Source organism: Lactuca sativa, chromosome 8 (genome assembly GCF_002870075.4).
Source record: "Lactuca sativa cultivar Salinas chromosome 8, Lsat_Salinas_v11, whole genome shotgun sequence".
Lineage (NCBI taxonomy): Eukaryota > Viridiplantae > Streptophyta > Magnoliopsida > Asterales > Asteraceae > Lactuca > Lactuca sativa.
Genome location: NC_056630.2, coordinates 222,830,176 through 222,846,603, shown reverse-complemented (window position 1 = coordinate 222,846,603; position 16,428 = coordinate 222,830,176). Strand labels below are relative to the sequence as shown.

At 35.0% G+C, this 16,428-nt stretch overlaps 1 protein-coding gene across 1 annotated transcript; it reads left to right on the top strand.

The window, feature by feature from the left end:
* The first annotated feature begins 13,864 nt into the window (after nucleotides 1–13,864).
* On the top strand, nucleotides 13,865–15,563 carry LOC111884886 (transcription factor MYB41). Its single transcript, XM_023881181.3, has 3 exons — nucleotides 13,865–14,129; nucleotides 14,251–14,380; nucleotides 14,571–15,563. Exons 1-3 carry the CDS (start codon nucleotides 13,997–13,999, stop codon nucleotides 15,331–15,333), a joined length of 1,026 nt encoding a protein of 341 aa, XP_023736949.1. The 5' UTR covers nucleotides 13,865–13,996; the 3' UTR covers nucleotides 15,334–15,563.
* The last annotated feature ends 865 nt before the right edge of the window (nucleotides 15,564–16,428 follow it).

Here is a 16,428-nt window from a genome sequence, read left to right as displayed (position 1 = left end):
AGTGAGTCCAAATGGCATCACCACGAACTCGTAATTACCATAACAAGTCTGAAACACAGTCTTCTCCACGTCCTCCTCTTTAACCCTCAAATGATGATACCTCGACCTCAATCGATCTTGGAGAACCAAGATGCACCCTGCAACTGATCAAAGAGTTAATCAATCCATGAAAGTGGGTAACAGTTCTTCATCATCAACTTGTTCAACTCCCGGTAATCATTGAACATCCGATGCGAATCATCCTTCTTCTTGAAGAATAAAATCGGTGCTCCCCACATCGAACTCCTCCGTCTAATAAACTGTTTCCCCAATACCTCCTGAAGCTGAGTGGACAACTCCTACATCTCAGGCGGTTCCAAACAATACACCACCTTGGCAATCATAGTTGCACCTAGAACCAAGTCAATCCTGAACGCAACCTGCCTCTCGGGAGGCATGCCGGGTAACTCCTCCGGGAACACATCGGCAAACTCTCTAACCATTAGCACATTTGAGACTGAAGCTTACATTCCCGCTCTAGTATCAACAACATATGCAAGATAACCCATAAAAATGTGCTAAATATACTATCAAGCCTTGGCAGCAGAACAAAAGCTTGACCCAACCCTAGTACCCTATCAATTAATAACTAGTTCTCCCCAACTTCGTTGCCTCTCGCAGTCAATCATCGCACCATGCTTGCTCAACCAGTCCATACCGACTATCATGCATACATCCCCCATGGAAAGAGGAATCAAATCAATCAGATAAGACACCCAAAAAATTTCCAAGACACAATCCCGATAAATGCTCGATGCAAAAACTTCGTTTTCGTTGGCGATAAAAACCCGTAACGGACAATCCAACTCACTAAGAGTCATATCAAAACCCCTACTAAACGACTGAGATATAAAGGAACGACTTGCACCCGAGTTAAAAAGCACAAGAGCAGGCAAGGAGTTCACTAAGAAGGTATCTAACAGAGACATAAACGTAAGCATACCATAAAATAAAATGACAGAATAATAAACAAAAACATACCAATAGCGATGTATGGCGCCATCCTAGCCTCCTCTACCATAAGCTGGAAAGCACAACCTTATATGGCCCACCTGGAGTCCATCAGTGATCCTCAGAGCGGCTGGCTTTGGATCCTGAGTTGGCCTTGCATTGAGCAATGGACAATGGGCCTTCATATGGCCCACCTGATCATAGTGATAACAAATCCTAGCACTCGGTACCAGGGCCTGCTGATGACCATCGTTGGCATAATGCCCCTCCCAGCCACTTTTCTGGCATCCAGATGAAGACCGGAAAGCACCATCTTGAACCTTGCCGCACTTGCCACAAGTGTGGCTCCTCTGTCCCCTAGATGTCAAGTCAGTGGGCTTTACCTAATTTGCTGCAGGCTGTGACTAAAGGCCTTCCTAAAATTCATCATCTAAACCTTAATCATAATCTCTCGCCGCCTCACAGCCTCTTGAAGCTCAGCAAGAGTACCATAATGGTGGGTGGACACGAACTGGCGAATATCCATAGTGAGCATGCTCAAGTACCGGGTCATCTGAGTTTGCTAAGAAGCAGCGAACTCGGGGCAGTAAAGAGCACTCTTGGTAAACATCTTGGTGACCATCATTACCATCTTAGTTGTCTACGTCAGATCTAAGTACTCTACTAACCTCTCCATCTCCACCACAGGAATGTATCTCGTATGGAACATCTCCGAGAACTACTCCCAAGTAATTGCAACTCTCTACTTAGGAGTGTAAGCACTGGTCACCAATCTCCACCAATCCTTCGCCCCTAACCGAAGAAGGTTCAAGGCACATTTGACCTTCTGGTCAGCAGGTTAAGAGCATGTGAAGAATCCACCCCCACATCAGACAACCACCTCATCACCATAATCGGGTCCCTGACCCCATCAAACTTTGGGGGCTTCATCGAAGTCTCGCTAATAGAAGGATCTCTCCCCTTGAATCCCTTCCGTAGAAAAAGCCATGGTAGCTGCAATAACAAGAACCTCAGAAAGAGCAACATAACAATCGTTAAAGAACTCGATCATAACGGTCTTGATAGACCCAAACATCTCCGGCAGAGAACTCCAAACAGCAATAGCCACCTCAGTGGCGATGATCTCATGAATCTGATCATCATTCAATATTAGCCCACCCTGGCTGCCAACTCTAGATCCTGATCCTCTTATCTCCATTATTCTGAAATGAACCAAGACACATCAGAAAAGTCACAATACAAATTGCTACAATCACAAGACGAGACTAAACCCTTGGGGTTCGTAACTTCCTTGCTACGCATATGGGTCCTAAGCTTTCAGTAGTACGGGCCCATAATACCTTCCAAACCTACCCATATTTGTCTAAAAGATCATCACAACCATGTAATAAAAATACAACTAGGATACACATACATCCTATCCACACTCTCTCTCGAGTAGCTAAACATTCCTCATCCGGCCAGCTGCTCACACATACTCTCACCCATGAAAATTCCACTAACGCTGCAACACTCGTGTATGCAAATCATACATAAGACTGGATCCTATAGACAGTCGAATACTTGATTCTTCCCTAAGCCCATAACCAAACAAGGAACAAGAAATAAGGCTAAATCAAACATTTTCAGGCTATAAAATCTTAGTTATGTACAACTATAATGCATACACTAAGCAACTACAGTAACTATGTCAATTTCATACAAGACGTAACCCTGGGCTAGCATGCATCATACATCAGGCAATTATATCATGCAATTCCTAAAGATCCCTAGACTATCACTAGCATGTTGTTCTATTATAAATATAATATCAAATAATGGTGGGGTAACTTGGGGTATACTTTCTTGATCCATCGTACACATCGCATCCTTCCTTTGTTACTTTCGAAACAATTTTGAAAATCATTTTTAAAACTTTTGCAGTTCCTTAGTTTGAGTTTGGATTCACACGAACGTTCATCAAATTCTCTCAAACCAAGGCTCTGATACCAACTTGTAACATCCCAAAAATCACAATAAATTTAAACTTTTCAAAACCACCCAATAAGAATAATTGTTTACAGAATCATTGTTTCACAAGTGTTTATCTAATAGCAAAGTATCCCAAAATCCAAATAACATAAATATGAAGGATTTTCACGATCACACCTTCACCTTGCCACAGTCATCTGAAGTACCAGAAACAATAAACTGAAATTGTAAGCCAAAGCTTAGTGACTTCTCCCAAAGTACCACCACACATCATATATCCAAACAAATAACGGTTCAACAACCTCTTGGTTGGATTACCCTCGGCCCACAACCTTACTATTGGAATGCCCAGCCCACAACCCTTTAGTTGGCTTGCCCAATACATAACGGGTCCACAACCTTCTGGTTGGATTACCCTCGGCCCATATCCTCCTGGTTGGAATGCCATGGTCTGTTGACTTACAGCACAAAGTAGTCTAAACTTAACCCCACATACTATGTAGACATATACATAACAATTAACATATATCTAGAAATAAATAATCATATAACTAGTCAGCAGACTAACAGACATATCTACGAATCACTACCGAATAGCAACATCCTATATACTCGAATATATAAATTAATGGGATGACATTGGTGCCTTCGACCCACAAGAACAGTGAGGACAACTCACCTCTCAGTCTGAAAAAATAGTTGAATAGGTCTCGGCTCTGAATATTAGCTCTATCTGTCACTTATTCATCAAATAGTGACCAATCTCAAATACAAGTCAAAATACCCAAAATACCCTTATGTAAAACTTGGTCAAATCCTAGTCAAAGTCAAAAAGTAAAAAAGTTAAACGAGTCAATTCATCTTGAGAATGTATAGCATCCAGAACGGACGCATATCGTTTAGAACGCATGGCGTTCCTGGGGAACGCATAACGCTCTCCAACTGTTCCCTTTTTCTTCCATTAGAAGCTTAATCCTTAAGCTTTTTTGCTCAATCTCCAGATCTAACCATAAACTAACGTCCTTAACCATAAAGTTTCCAACTTTATGGTCTTGCATGGCCATTAAGTGCCCAAACACAAAAACCCTAACTACTTAACCCATTAAGACCTTGTAACTCATGCATGGAAGGGAACTAACATTCAAGATCACATTTTTATGATTCTAGATGCTCTAAAACGTTTGAAAGGACAACTTATATGGATTAGAGTAACTTCTACTCATAATACCAATCCTATGTGTTTCTTGAGATATGTTTGATATAGTGAGTGAAAAGACAAAATATATGACACAAACTTCGTTAGATATCGTTAGATATGTCAAAATTAACAATGTTTATGTTGAACTCGTAAGATCCTAAACAAAAGAAGGTATGTTTCTTAACAAATAAAGAAGGTATAATTTTTAACAAATGATTTTTTCTCATTCTTATTGTTGTTATGAAGATAGATTTAGAGGTCTTACAAGTATGCTACGAAATTTACGACCTGTTCTCGGGTTTGTTTTTTTCGAAAGGAAAGGGAGGTGAAGGAGAGAGGAAGGGGAATGAAAGGAAATGTTAATAACCTTTCCTTCCTTCCCTTACCTTTTTTCCCTTCCGATCATCCCAAAATGGGAAGAAAGAAATCTGAAAAAAATAAAGCTATTCTCCCCCTCCATTTCCTTCCCTTCCTTTCTTAAATGAAACTCGAGAACATTAGTCCATTCATTTCCTTCACTTTCTCTTCTTAAAGAAAAACCCTCAAAAACACCTTTTTTCATCTCATTTCTCTCCCTTACACTCCTTAAAAAACTCAATAACACACATTTCCTTCAATTTTCTCCCATTTACTCCATTTCCTTCTTTAAAAAAAACTCGAGAACATGGTGTTAAAGCTATTTTGACCTTTGAAATTAGGTTTGTTAGACATTATCTAATGTATTTTTTGTGTAATAAATGAAAATTTTGAACTTTCACCTTGATATCATTTGCGCCGTTTTGTATTTTGCGGCGAGGACTAATAAATTGTTCTTTAGGCTTTTCGGAGTGGGTACACAAACCCACACGTGATGCTGACTTGGTATGACCGTAGATGCGTGAACACTGCCCCTAGGCCGGTGGTTTGGCTACGACGTGGGTGCAAGGACGAAGGAAGACTTGCTCGCTGATTGGTTGTTCGACTTTTTTTGACCGTTGGACCCTTTTCAACCATTTTCAATTTAATAAAAAAATCTATACAATTTTTAATTAAGTTTCTCTATATATACATACATTTTACACATTTTTTTCACAACAAAACACACACTTTAAAAAATGGATAAATTTTTCGGTTCAATGTCTTCTCCATTTGATGATGATTCTGATGACGAGTTAGTTTTACACACACTGTTGTCTGTGGCAAAAGACATGGTATGTGAGTGGCGAACGTTCAAATGTCAAGAAGAAGCATATAAAGTGGATCAATCGGGATCGAGAGGCGGCAAATGAACTTTTGCCACGTGATTATTCTACCCTTGATAGTTTATATGATCTATTGAAATTCAAAGAATGTTTTCGTATTAGTAGAAATTTATTCTTACGTATAGCTAGAGATTTGGAATGTAATTATGAGTTTTTCTAATTATGATGGGATGCTAGAGGTACAAGTGGTTTTACTACAATACAAAAATATACGACCACTCTTAGACAATTGGGATACGTCATACCTGCAGACGCATCAGATGAGTATTTGAAAATGTTTGAGAGAACGGGTCGAGACTGTACGTATCTTTTTTGTATGTTATAGGGCTTCACCGTGACATATACTTGCGACATATGAATAAAAGTGATGTCGAGCAGTTGTATGCAAAACATCAAGCTAAACATGGTTTTCCAGGGATGCTTGGTAACATTAATTGTATATATTAGGAATGGGAAAATTATCCCAACGTGTGGTGTGGTCAATTCGCGTGAGGTGATCTCGGGGTGCCGACTGTTATATTAGAGGCAGTTGTTTCATAGGACCTATGGTTTTGGAATGCATTCTTTGGTATGACGGGGTCAAACAATGACTTGAATGTGTAGGTTAAAGCACCAAACATGTCATACGTTGTGAATGGAGTGTAACACATCACAATCTACACCAAGGAGGTCCTAGGTTCAATCCCAGACAGAGCAGATATTTAAATTATTTGTCATTCTGAAAAAAAAAAAAACTTGTAGTAATACAAGTTGGCAGCCCGACATAATTCACAAGGATTTTGGAAATACAAAACCGTGTAACACATCACAATCTACACCAAGATTTGACCGATCACATATGGAAAAGATAATTCCAAGGGCAAAATGACAATGAAGACGAGGAGGATGATGGCAGTGACGACGAGGCAGATGAGAACAGCAACGACGAGGCGGATGAGGCTAGTGATGACAACGACGACGCGTATTATTTTTCTATATTTTTTTATGTTTTAAATTTTTATGTTTTTAAAGTAATGTAATGTTTTATTTGATACGTTTTATGTTTTTTTTAGTAATTTAAGTTTTAAATTTCTATGTTTTTAATTAATGAATTGTGGTTTTATTTTTCTATGTTTTAAAAATATTTATTTATGTTTTAAATTATGTTTTTTATTTAATTTAATGTTAAAAAAATGATAAATAGAAAAAAAAAAAAGAATATTGTGGAGTGTAACAATTTCCAATATCTAGTGAGCTAATGGTGGAGCTGATGTGATGTTGAATTTACAATGCTTTTCAGATGGCTTGAGTATAACCACTCCCATATGCTAAATTTTGGGAAACTTTTTGAAAAATTATTTACCTTTAATCAATAGTTAGCTTTTCATTAGAATTGGACAAGCTTCAAAATATTTCTATCCTGCACAAAATTATTATAAATACATAATCAATAATCAAACATATATTCAGCTAAAAAAATAATGCTTATAAAACTAGTGAAGTGGGGTTTTAGACATGTATATATTTTGAGAAATCATATATCTTTTTAATGAAGAAAAATGTCAAATTCAAGATAAAAGTTTATCTTTTTAATGAAGAAAAATGTCAAATTCAAGATAAAAGTTTAATATAGAGAAAAGAAATTTACAGAAAAGTCTCAATAAAAGTTTTAATAGTTATAAATTTTAATTTTTTTAATAGAAAGTCCAAATTATTTAACTTTTTAAATAGAAAACCCCAAGAAACCGACTAATTTATTCAATTTAGTCTTTTTGATATATTCAGCAGGTCATGAGACCAAATCGTTAACTTTTGCAAAATAATGAGACTTTTCTGTAGATTTTTCAAAACTTGTATACAATGTATAAATGTGGTTTTTTTTTACCTATTTATATGTATTTCTATGTATCTACGTAATTTTTTAAGTTTCTATATGTATATGTTTACGTATTTTTATATATTTTAAATGTATAAACATATTTATTTCCATATTTATATGTACTTTTAAGTAATTGACATATTTCTTTTATGAATTTTTATGTGTCATTTTTTATGTATTACGTGTTTATGTGTTTTTTAGAGTTTATTATATGGATGTTTATGTATTTTTATGTATTTTAATTGTATAAATGTCTTTTTACTACATATTTATATGCATTTTTATGTATTTTAATTGTTTAAATGTCTTTTTTCTACATATTTATATGCATTTTTAAGTATTTTAAATTTTTTATGTTTTTTTATGTGTTATTTGTTATGTATTATGTATTTCTATGTATTTTTACGTATTTATTTATTTTTTAAGTTTTTTTTTCAGAGATGTTTATTTTTATGTATTGTAAATATATAAACGTATTTTTTTACGTGTTTATATGTATTTTGAAGTATTTTACATATTTTTTTTATATGTTTTATGTGTAACATCTCGAGTTCAGGAGTGCAAGTTTAGGGTTCAAAGTGAAATGTGAATGGTCAACTCGGCGAGTCCATGGGTAGACTCGGCGAGAAGGGTTGCGATTCTGGTCGCGTGTCAAGTGGCCAACTCGGCGAGTCAGTGGTTGGACTCAGCGAGTTGGTGCTGTGTGGAGAAAACTCTAATCCCAGGGATTGAGCCCTATAGAAAGAACATGATACCCACTCCCCAGCCTCTTTGCTCTCCCTTGAAGTCCAAAAACCCTAATATTCGTTTGTGAGAGAATTAGAGAGCATTTGGATCTTGAAGGAGTGTTTGTTGAAGAGATCTTTGAAGATTAAGAGGCTTGGGGCAAGGGGATTTTCAAGGTTTTGGCTTATTCTTCTGTTGGAGTCTTCTTTGGAGGTAATGATTCGTTGCATGAGCTGTTATCCATCTAGATCTATCATTTGTGGGATTTTTGGGAGTATATCTAGTGCTATCTTGAGTTTGGAGGTTGGATCTGAGGTTGCTACCTCAGATCTAGTGTAGTGATGATCCAAAAGAGCATAAAGTCTCTGTTCAAGAGCTGTTGATGAAGCCTTTTAGTCCCAAACCCTAGCCCTAAAGTGTATTATGCTTAGATCTCCTTGGATTCATGTAAAGTTTGCCACTTTACGTGATGGATGGCTTGTATAAGAGTAGATCTATGGATTTGAGACCCTGCATGGCTTGGAAAGCCTCTGTATGGGTTAAGAGCTAGTCGTACTCGGCGAGTCACATGGGTGCACTCGGTGAGTTGCATGAAGATAGGCAGCGACTCGACGAGTTGGAAGAACAACTCGGCGAGTTGGTTGAAGATAGCCTTGGACTCGGCGAGTCTGTTCTTGGACTCGCCAAGTCTGGTCGTGATGTCCTAACCTTTTCTTGTTAAGCTTTGAATTGGTGAGTCAAGGGATGACTCAGTGAGTTGAGTACGGTTAGACTCAGAGTTGAGGGACTCAGCGAGTTGAGTCGTGTTATGGGAGTTTCAGAGCATGGGGACTCGACGAGTCAGCGGGTTGACTCGACGAGTAGAGTCAGTCAGGAGGGTTGACTTTGACTGAGGACTTTGACTTTGACCAAGAGTTGACCAGTTGACTTCCAAGGGTATTTTGGTAATTATGGGTATTTATTGAATTCAGTCTTTTGGTATTGATTAGTGGTGGAGTTCGTGTCGAAGATCGGAGCAACGTGATCTTATCCTTTTCAGTCAGCAATTGCAAGGTGAGTTATCCTCACTATATCAACAGGGTCTAAGGCACCAAGGCCGGCCCTTTATCAGATATGAATTCGGGTATTGTTGTTATGTTATTGCTTTGTTATGTTTGCATCCTGGTAGTTAGGATGATATATGTTAGAGACCTGGTTAAGGTCGGTATCCTGGTATATAGGATGATATATGTTAGAGACCTGGTTAAGGTCGGTATCCTGGTATATAGGATGATGTTATGCTAGTGACCGGTTACGTCGGTATCCTTGTTAGGATGAGGCTATGTTATGTGATCTGCTAGATCGGTTTGATTCGATGTGGATTGTTATATGATTATATGTTTATGTGCACATGGTTGTTGGTGTGGGATTGAGTTGAGGGGGGGGGGGGGGTCCTGCTTTGTGCTGTAGGCCAACATACACAGGGCGGACCGGTTATCCCGAAGGCCCAGCGAGTAGTCCGGATCGGCTGTAGGCCCCGCGAGGGCGGACTAGACTTGCCGAAGCTCGGAGAGTGGGCTAGGCTGATTGAAGGCCCGGTGCGGGCGGACCAGTCATATTGTAGACTCAGAGAGTGGACTTGGTGGATTGAAGGCCCGATGCGGGCAGATTAATCATACTGTAGACTCGATGTATATGGCTAGACTCGGAGGGTAGACCAGGTGGACTGTAGGCCGGTGCGGCGGACCAGTCACACAGTAGACCCGAGGTGCATGGTTGTTCTGTATCGGTTACATGATATGGTTATGTTTGTATGGCATTGGTATTTTACGGATATCTCACTAAGCTTTCGGGCTTACAGTTGTGGTTTAAAGTTTCAGGTACTTCAGGAGACCGTGGCAAGACAAATGCATGATCGTACCGCTCCTCGGGTTTTATGTGTTTATGATGTGGTTTCTGGGAAATACTCTGATAATAAATGTATTGAAAACCTTTTTGTAATAACTTTATGAAATTGGGTTGTTAAAGTTTAAATTGGTTGGAATTTTTAGAGTGTTACATTATGTGTTATTTTTTATTTACTACGTATTTATATGTATTTATGGATTTTTTAAGTTTTTTATATAAATTTTTATGTATTTTAAATGTATAGACGTATCTTTTTGTTTAGATGTTTACATGTTTATATGTATAAACGTCTATATAAAAAAATACATTTGAACAAATTAAGTGAGGAATATTAATAGCCAAACATTGTTCGTTTATGTGTCTTAGATCATTATCTTCATTAAAATATGTTTATTGAATGAAAGTTTCCTTCTCCATTCATACTTTGTTGTTTATTTATTTGTGTGTGTTTTTTATTTTATTTTTAAATTTTTTTTTTTATAAAATCTCTTCACTTCATAGAGTGAAATACGTTTGAAAAAGTACGAAATTTTGGAAAAGTCTCAAGAATTCTTTAAAATTACATAAACATCTATATAAAAATATACGTTTATACATTTAAAATATATAAAAATACATAAACATATACATACATACGTACTACATAAAAAATAAAACATAAAAAAACATAAAAAATGTAAAATACTTAAAAGTACATATAATTATATAAAAAATACGTTTTATACATTTAAAATACATACACATATACATATAAAAATTTAAAATATACATAAATACATAAAAATACATATAAATATATAAAAAATACGTTTATATATTATATACAAATTTTGATGAAATCTGCAGAAAAATATCATTATTTTGCAAAAGTTAACAATTTGGTATCATAACCTTTTGAACAGGTCAAAAAGGATTAAAATCAATAAATTAGTCGGTTTCTTGGGTTTTTTTTTTATCTAAAAAGTTAAATAGTTGGAATTTTTTCTATTCAAAAAATAAAATAAAAATTGGATGTTATTAAAACTTTTTTCAAAATATTATGACTTTTCTGTAAATTTTCCTAAAGATAGTTAATTGATTTCTTATGTAATTATTTTATATGAATAGAAAGTAAAAACAAAAGATGGGATGATATTTAATTTTTCATATGTTTTTTTGGAAGTAATTATGATTTTAAAGAAATCAAATATCATTCTATATTTTGTTTATCGTCATGCTCAATAGATCAAGACAAAGTTTGAATATTAAAAGACTAGTTGTGAAACCCATATATTATACGGGTTGATTAAAACAAAATGGTAAATAGAAACGATTAAATGAGAAGTTTATTTGAATTCGAAATTTGAAATAAATAAAAATTATGAGAAAAAAAACATGCAAAAAATAAATAAATTAAAATTATTGTTTAGTTATCAGACCCATGTAATAAACAGGTTAATTATAACAAAATGTTAAACACAAAGGTTTAAACTGTAAATTTATTTGAAATTGAATTTGAAATTTAAAATTTAAAATTTAAAAATAATATAATTATAGTAGGTTTAATTTATGAAAACTAATTAATAATATATTAGAAATGAAAAATGAAATAAATGACAAGTGGAAAATAAATATTTCTCAAATTATGACAAAATGACATGTGGCTAATTTTATGAGAGAATGACATATGACAAAGTCATTTTCATTTATTAGGGTAGATAGAAAGATATTTAATTTTCATAATTAGAGAAATCAAAATATCCTTTAATCTTTCTCCATACTCATTATATCAACGATAAACATTAAAGTAAAAACTCTTATAATAAAGATAGATTTCAAATTTTATGATTTTAGTATGACAATTTAAGTAGTAACAATAGAAAAAAGGGTATATGTATTTTTTTAACAAGAACCATAAAGTGTGGGTTTCTAAATGTGGTATGCTGTAAATAGAAATCGCTCTAAATTGGTCAAAACATTGCCAGGTGTTTAAGAGTTGTATCAGCCGAAACATTATATAATTTCGTAAGGACACTTGTCATGGTTTACGTGTTCCATTCACAAGCGTTGACTATTGCGTGGTCCCCAACATCAGAAGATATGGCGTCTTAAAAAGCTACACTTTTTAATTTTAGTTTTAGTAAATAATCAACAGAAGTTTTGTAACAAGATTATTTATTTAATTTTAGTTTTATTTTATACTGTGAAATTAACTAAATATATTATTAGACAATGTATTAATACATAGCTTTTTTGAGTAGTGTGTAAATATTTGAATTTTGATAGATGTATGGAAATGAGTCATATTTATATATTTTTTTCTTGTTAACAAAGAGTCAAATTCAACATTTTAGGTAACATAAAAAGATTATAAAGTGTTTCAGGGTCAAATATGTCATACGTGTATGATGTATCTAAATACTTAAACATCCCATAACTTTCTATTTAAAAATAGATTATTATGGTAACTAATTAATGTTATAATTTTACATAATAAGTTTACTTAGTCATCATAATGTACAACCTAAGGACAGAAGTCGACGGGATAAACAGTGCCCGATTCAATCCATTAGGAAATAAATCATTCGATATAATATATGGAACCTATCCAACCCGTATCTTTTATTTTATATTATATGTTACTTATTATTTTATTTGATAAATATGTGGAAAGCATGCATTGAGTGCGATATGGGTTTCTGGATTGCATGCAATTTTTTTTTTATATTAATCAAATCTTAGTTGACATTTGTTTTGTGGCTTAAAACAAGTACTCCACTTCAATAATTCATTTCTTTTATATGAAGGAACAATGTTTTAAGATGAAACTGAACCACCCTGTTCTTTTGGTCAAAAAAAGTTTGACCACCAAACATGAAATGTTCTAGTATACAATGAGGTATTTGCATTATCTGGGGTGCTGGTTGATATATAGAACATGAATAAAACTACATTTGTTTTAATAATGAGCTATATATAATATATAGAGCTTCGTTTTATAATGGATTCTATAAAAAAATGTCTGATTCATCAGGGAAATCCCAAAAACTAATGTTAAGATTAAGATATTTAAATTGACCACCTAATCACTACATGAACATGCATGGGAATTAACCTAATGGATAGAAAATTCATGAAAGAATGTGTAACAGATCAAAATTATTAACTTGGTATTTTTAATGAAAATAGTATCTACATCTGAATGTTCTATTTTACAAGTTAAAAGCATTACAATATATGGATTTTCATTAGTTTAAAGTTTTACGACAATCTTAACATATACTCATGATCTTTACATTTACTTTGATCTTCCATTTTTCTACAATTTACGTATGATAATTTATAGCCTATGATGAGGTTTAATAGATTTTCTTACCAAGAAACATATATAAACTTGACTTACTTATTTTCTTTATTGCATTCAAACTTCAAACCACATAATGTTTATAAAATGTGTGGTCTCAATATGGGTATCAAAGGTATATTAAAGTTGACACGTCGAGGTATAATTAATGGGTCCATAGTGATGAAATTCAAACGTCAAACAAACAGTGACTTCTCTCCTTTCCATAAACGAATCCAAAACGTATTTTTCGTGGGAAGCAAGAAGAAGAAACCACGGAAACATTTCATCACAACTGGTAGAGGATATAACAACCTTACCCACCATAAAATCATCATTTTTTAAAGGTCAAACGTAAACAAAAAGTCAATTCCATCAACAACTCGACATCTGTCATCCATGTCCAATCATACATTACCTTCATTTTCTTACATCCTCTCCATGTCATTTTATCTCCAGCTTTTTTCCATTTTTCAACTTTTCACCCTAATACAAACAAAGAGATGGAGAGAGGTTGACTGTAGATCACAGGCCGGCGCCAAATCATATTGACTTCGTAACTATTGCAACATGAGTCCGCTTCATCTATATATATATGGGATAAGTCATCTTCCTTTTGGACCTACAAGTTTCACTTTTCTCTTTAGCTTATTAATCTTCTATCTTTCTATTCAACGTCTCTTTCCCTTTATCTCTCTCTCTCTCTCTCTCTCTCTCTCTCTCTCTCTCTCTCTTGTACTCAGTCTTTTCTGTTTCCAGATCATCTAGAAACTCACTGATAGAACGTACGTTAACACTGAACAATGGGAAGATCACCATGTTGTGATAAAAACGGACTCAAGAAAGGTCCATGGACACAAGAGGAGGATCTCAAACTCATGGAATATATTCAACTTCATGGACCTGGTAATTGGCGAACCCTTCCCAAGAACGCTGGTAAATTAATGTCTCCATGCATTCGTTAATTGATCTTTTCCTTTTTCTTTTATGCTCAATCGGATGAACGAATATAGATTAATTTCTTTTCACTAAAAAAGAAACCCTTTTATCTACACAGGACTTCAACGATGTGGAAAAAGTTGTCGTCTTCGTTGGACAAATTACTTGAGGCCTGATATCAAAAGAGGAAGATTCTCATTTGAAGAAGAAGAAACTATCATTCAACTACACAGTATGCTGGGGAATAAGTAAGTTTACCTTTCAAATATTCATCATTATAGAATTATGTTTCCATGATTTCGAATAATCTTCTCAAAAAAATGATACCCAGTTCAATAGTGATGGTTTAGAAGAATAATATTCAACTTTTTCACTTGTTTAAATATCGATTGAACTTTTGTCGTGTTCTTATCTCATAGTTTCCTGAATTATATATAGGTGGTCAGCAATTGCTGCTCGTTTACCTGGAAGAACCGATAATGAAATCAAAAACTACTGGAACACCCACATTCGCAAAAGGCTACTCAGAAATGGAATCGATCCAGTGACTCATAGTCCTCGTTTAGAACTCATGGACCTTTCTTCCATACTCAACTCAGCTCAACTAAATCTCTCAAACCTTTTGAACCTCCATACGCTTGTAAATCCCGAAGTTCTTAGACTTGCCACTCTATTAGCCACATCTTCGAGTCAAGAAAACCAAGATTTGTTTTTCAATAACCAAATGAATCCTATGAACCAAACTCTTCATCACCAGCTTCCAAACTGCACTTCCATTCCAACAAGTGTTCCAAGTAGTCAGCTTTTGAATCAAGAAAGTCACAGTGATCAGTATTTTTCACCTAACATGGTTAACATGAATGGTCAAGTTGTTGATGGAAATTTCATGCCCCCATGCATATCGAATGATCTTGTTACCCTTCCAATCGAAACGCAAAGTGATCAATATAGGGCACAGACATCAGAGACCTCGAGTTTCGAGCCATCAATTGTAGAAAATAAATACAACCCTACAAACCAGAAGGCCCAGAACTTCAACTTTGATTCGGTTTTATCAACACCCATGTCAAGTCCTACGCCACTGAACTCATCATCAACATTCGTCAACAGCAGCTCCACTGAGGATGACAGAGAAACTTACTGCAGCATGTTTAAATTTGAGATTCCAGAAAGCTTTGAGTTTGAAGATTTCATGTTATAGCTAGCTAGTGCGACTACAATGTGAATGGAACCAGGTGGCTGTTTTTGACAATGGTCCATTCGAGCTGTTAGGATGTGGTGTTCTTTTGCTGGAAGTTTTATCATTTTGTGAATAATACAAGTTTGTATTATTGAGTTAGTTTTATATAAATAATGTTGTTTTTTAATTAGCTTTTCTTCTCATCCATTACTGTAGAACAAGCATGCTATATACAGATTCTCCTCCTATTATTACATATTCCGAGTAAAGCAAACGGAAAATAAGTTTGAAAACTAAGACAACGAATCCCATAACAAAATGATGGAAGAATATTTACAGTGCAACCAACTAATTTTAGCTCTACATTCTAGAAAAAAAAGGTCGACTTAAGAATACACTTTCATTCAAAATATAAACAAAAATCTTACAAAAATCAGAAACCAGTTTCGAATCAGAAAAAGAAAATAAAGAAACGATCAACTCAAACACATCTCTAATAAGAAAAATTACAATATATACTTGTCACATAATTATTGTCACGTATTAGGTTACACATAATCAACATATATAGGTTTAGACATTACACATTAATACCCTGTAATCTATAATATATTTAATTGTATCTAATACGCCCCGCAAGCTAAGGGCGGGGAATAACCTGCAGCTTGGATCTTAGTTGTATGAATCTTGGAGTTGGCAGTGGCTTTATGAAGATGTCGGATATTTGATCATCTGTAGAGATGAGCCGGACTTGGATATCTTTATTTGCAACCTTTTCTCTGACAAAGTGGAAGTCAACTTCCACATGCTTTGTGCCTACACGAAACACTGGTTTAGCTGAGAGATAAGTTGCCCCAAGGTTATCACACCATAAGACCGGGTGGTTTAGAGTTGTTAACACCAAGTTCTCAAAGAAGAGATTGAAGCCAGGTGAGCTCAGCAACCGTGTCAGCAAGCGCCTTGTACTCCGACTCTGTTGAAGATCTAGATACCGTTCGTTGTTTCCGTGCAGTCCAAGATATTAAATTGGAACCAAGATATATTGCAAATCCCCCCGTGAACCAACGGTCATCTAGGCAACTGCCCAGTCAGCATCCGAAAAGGCAGTTAAGGTAT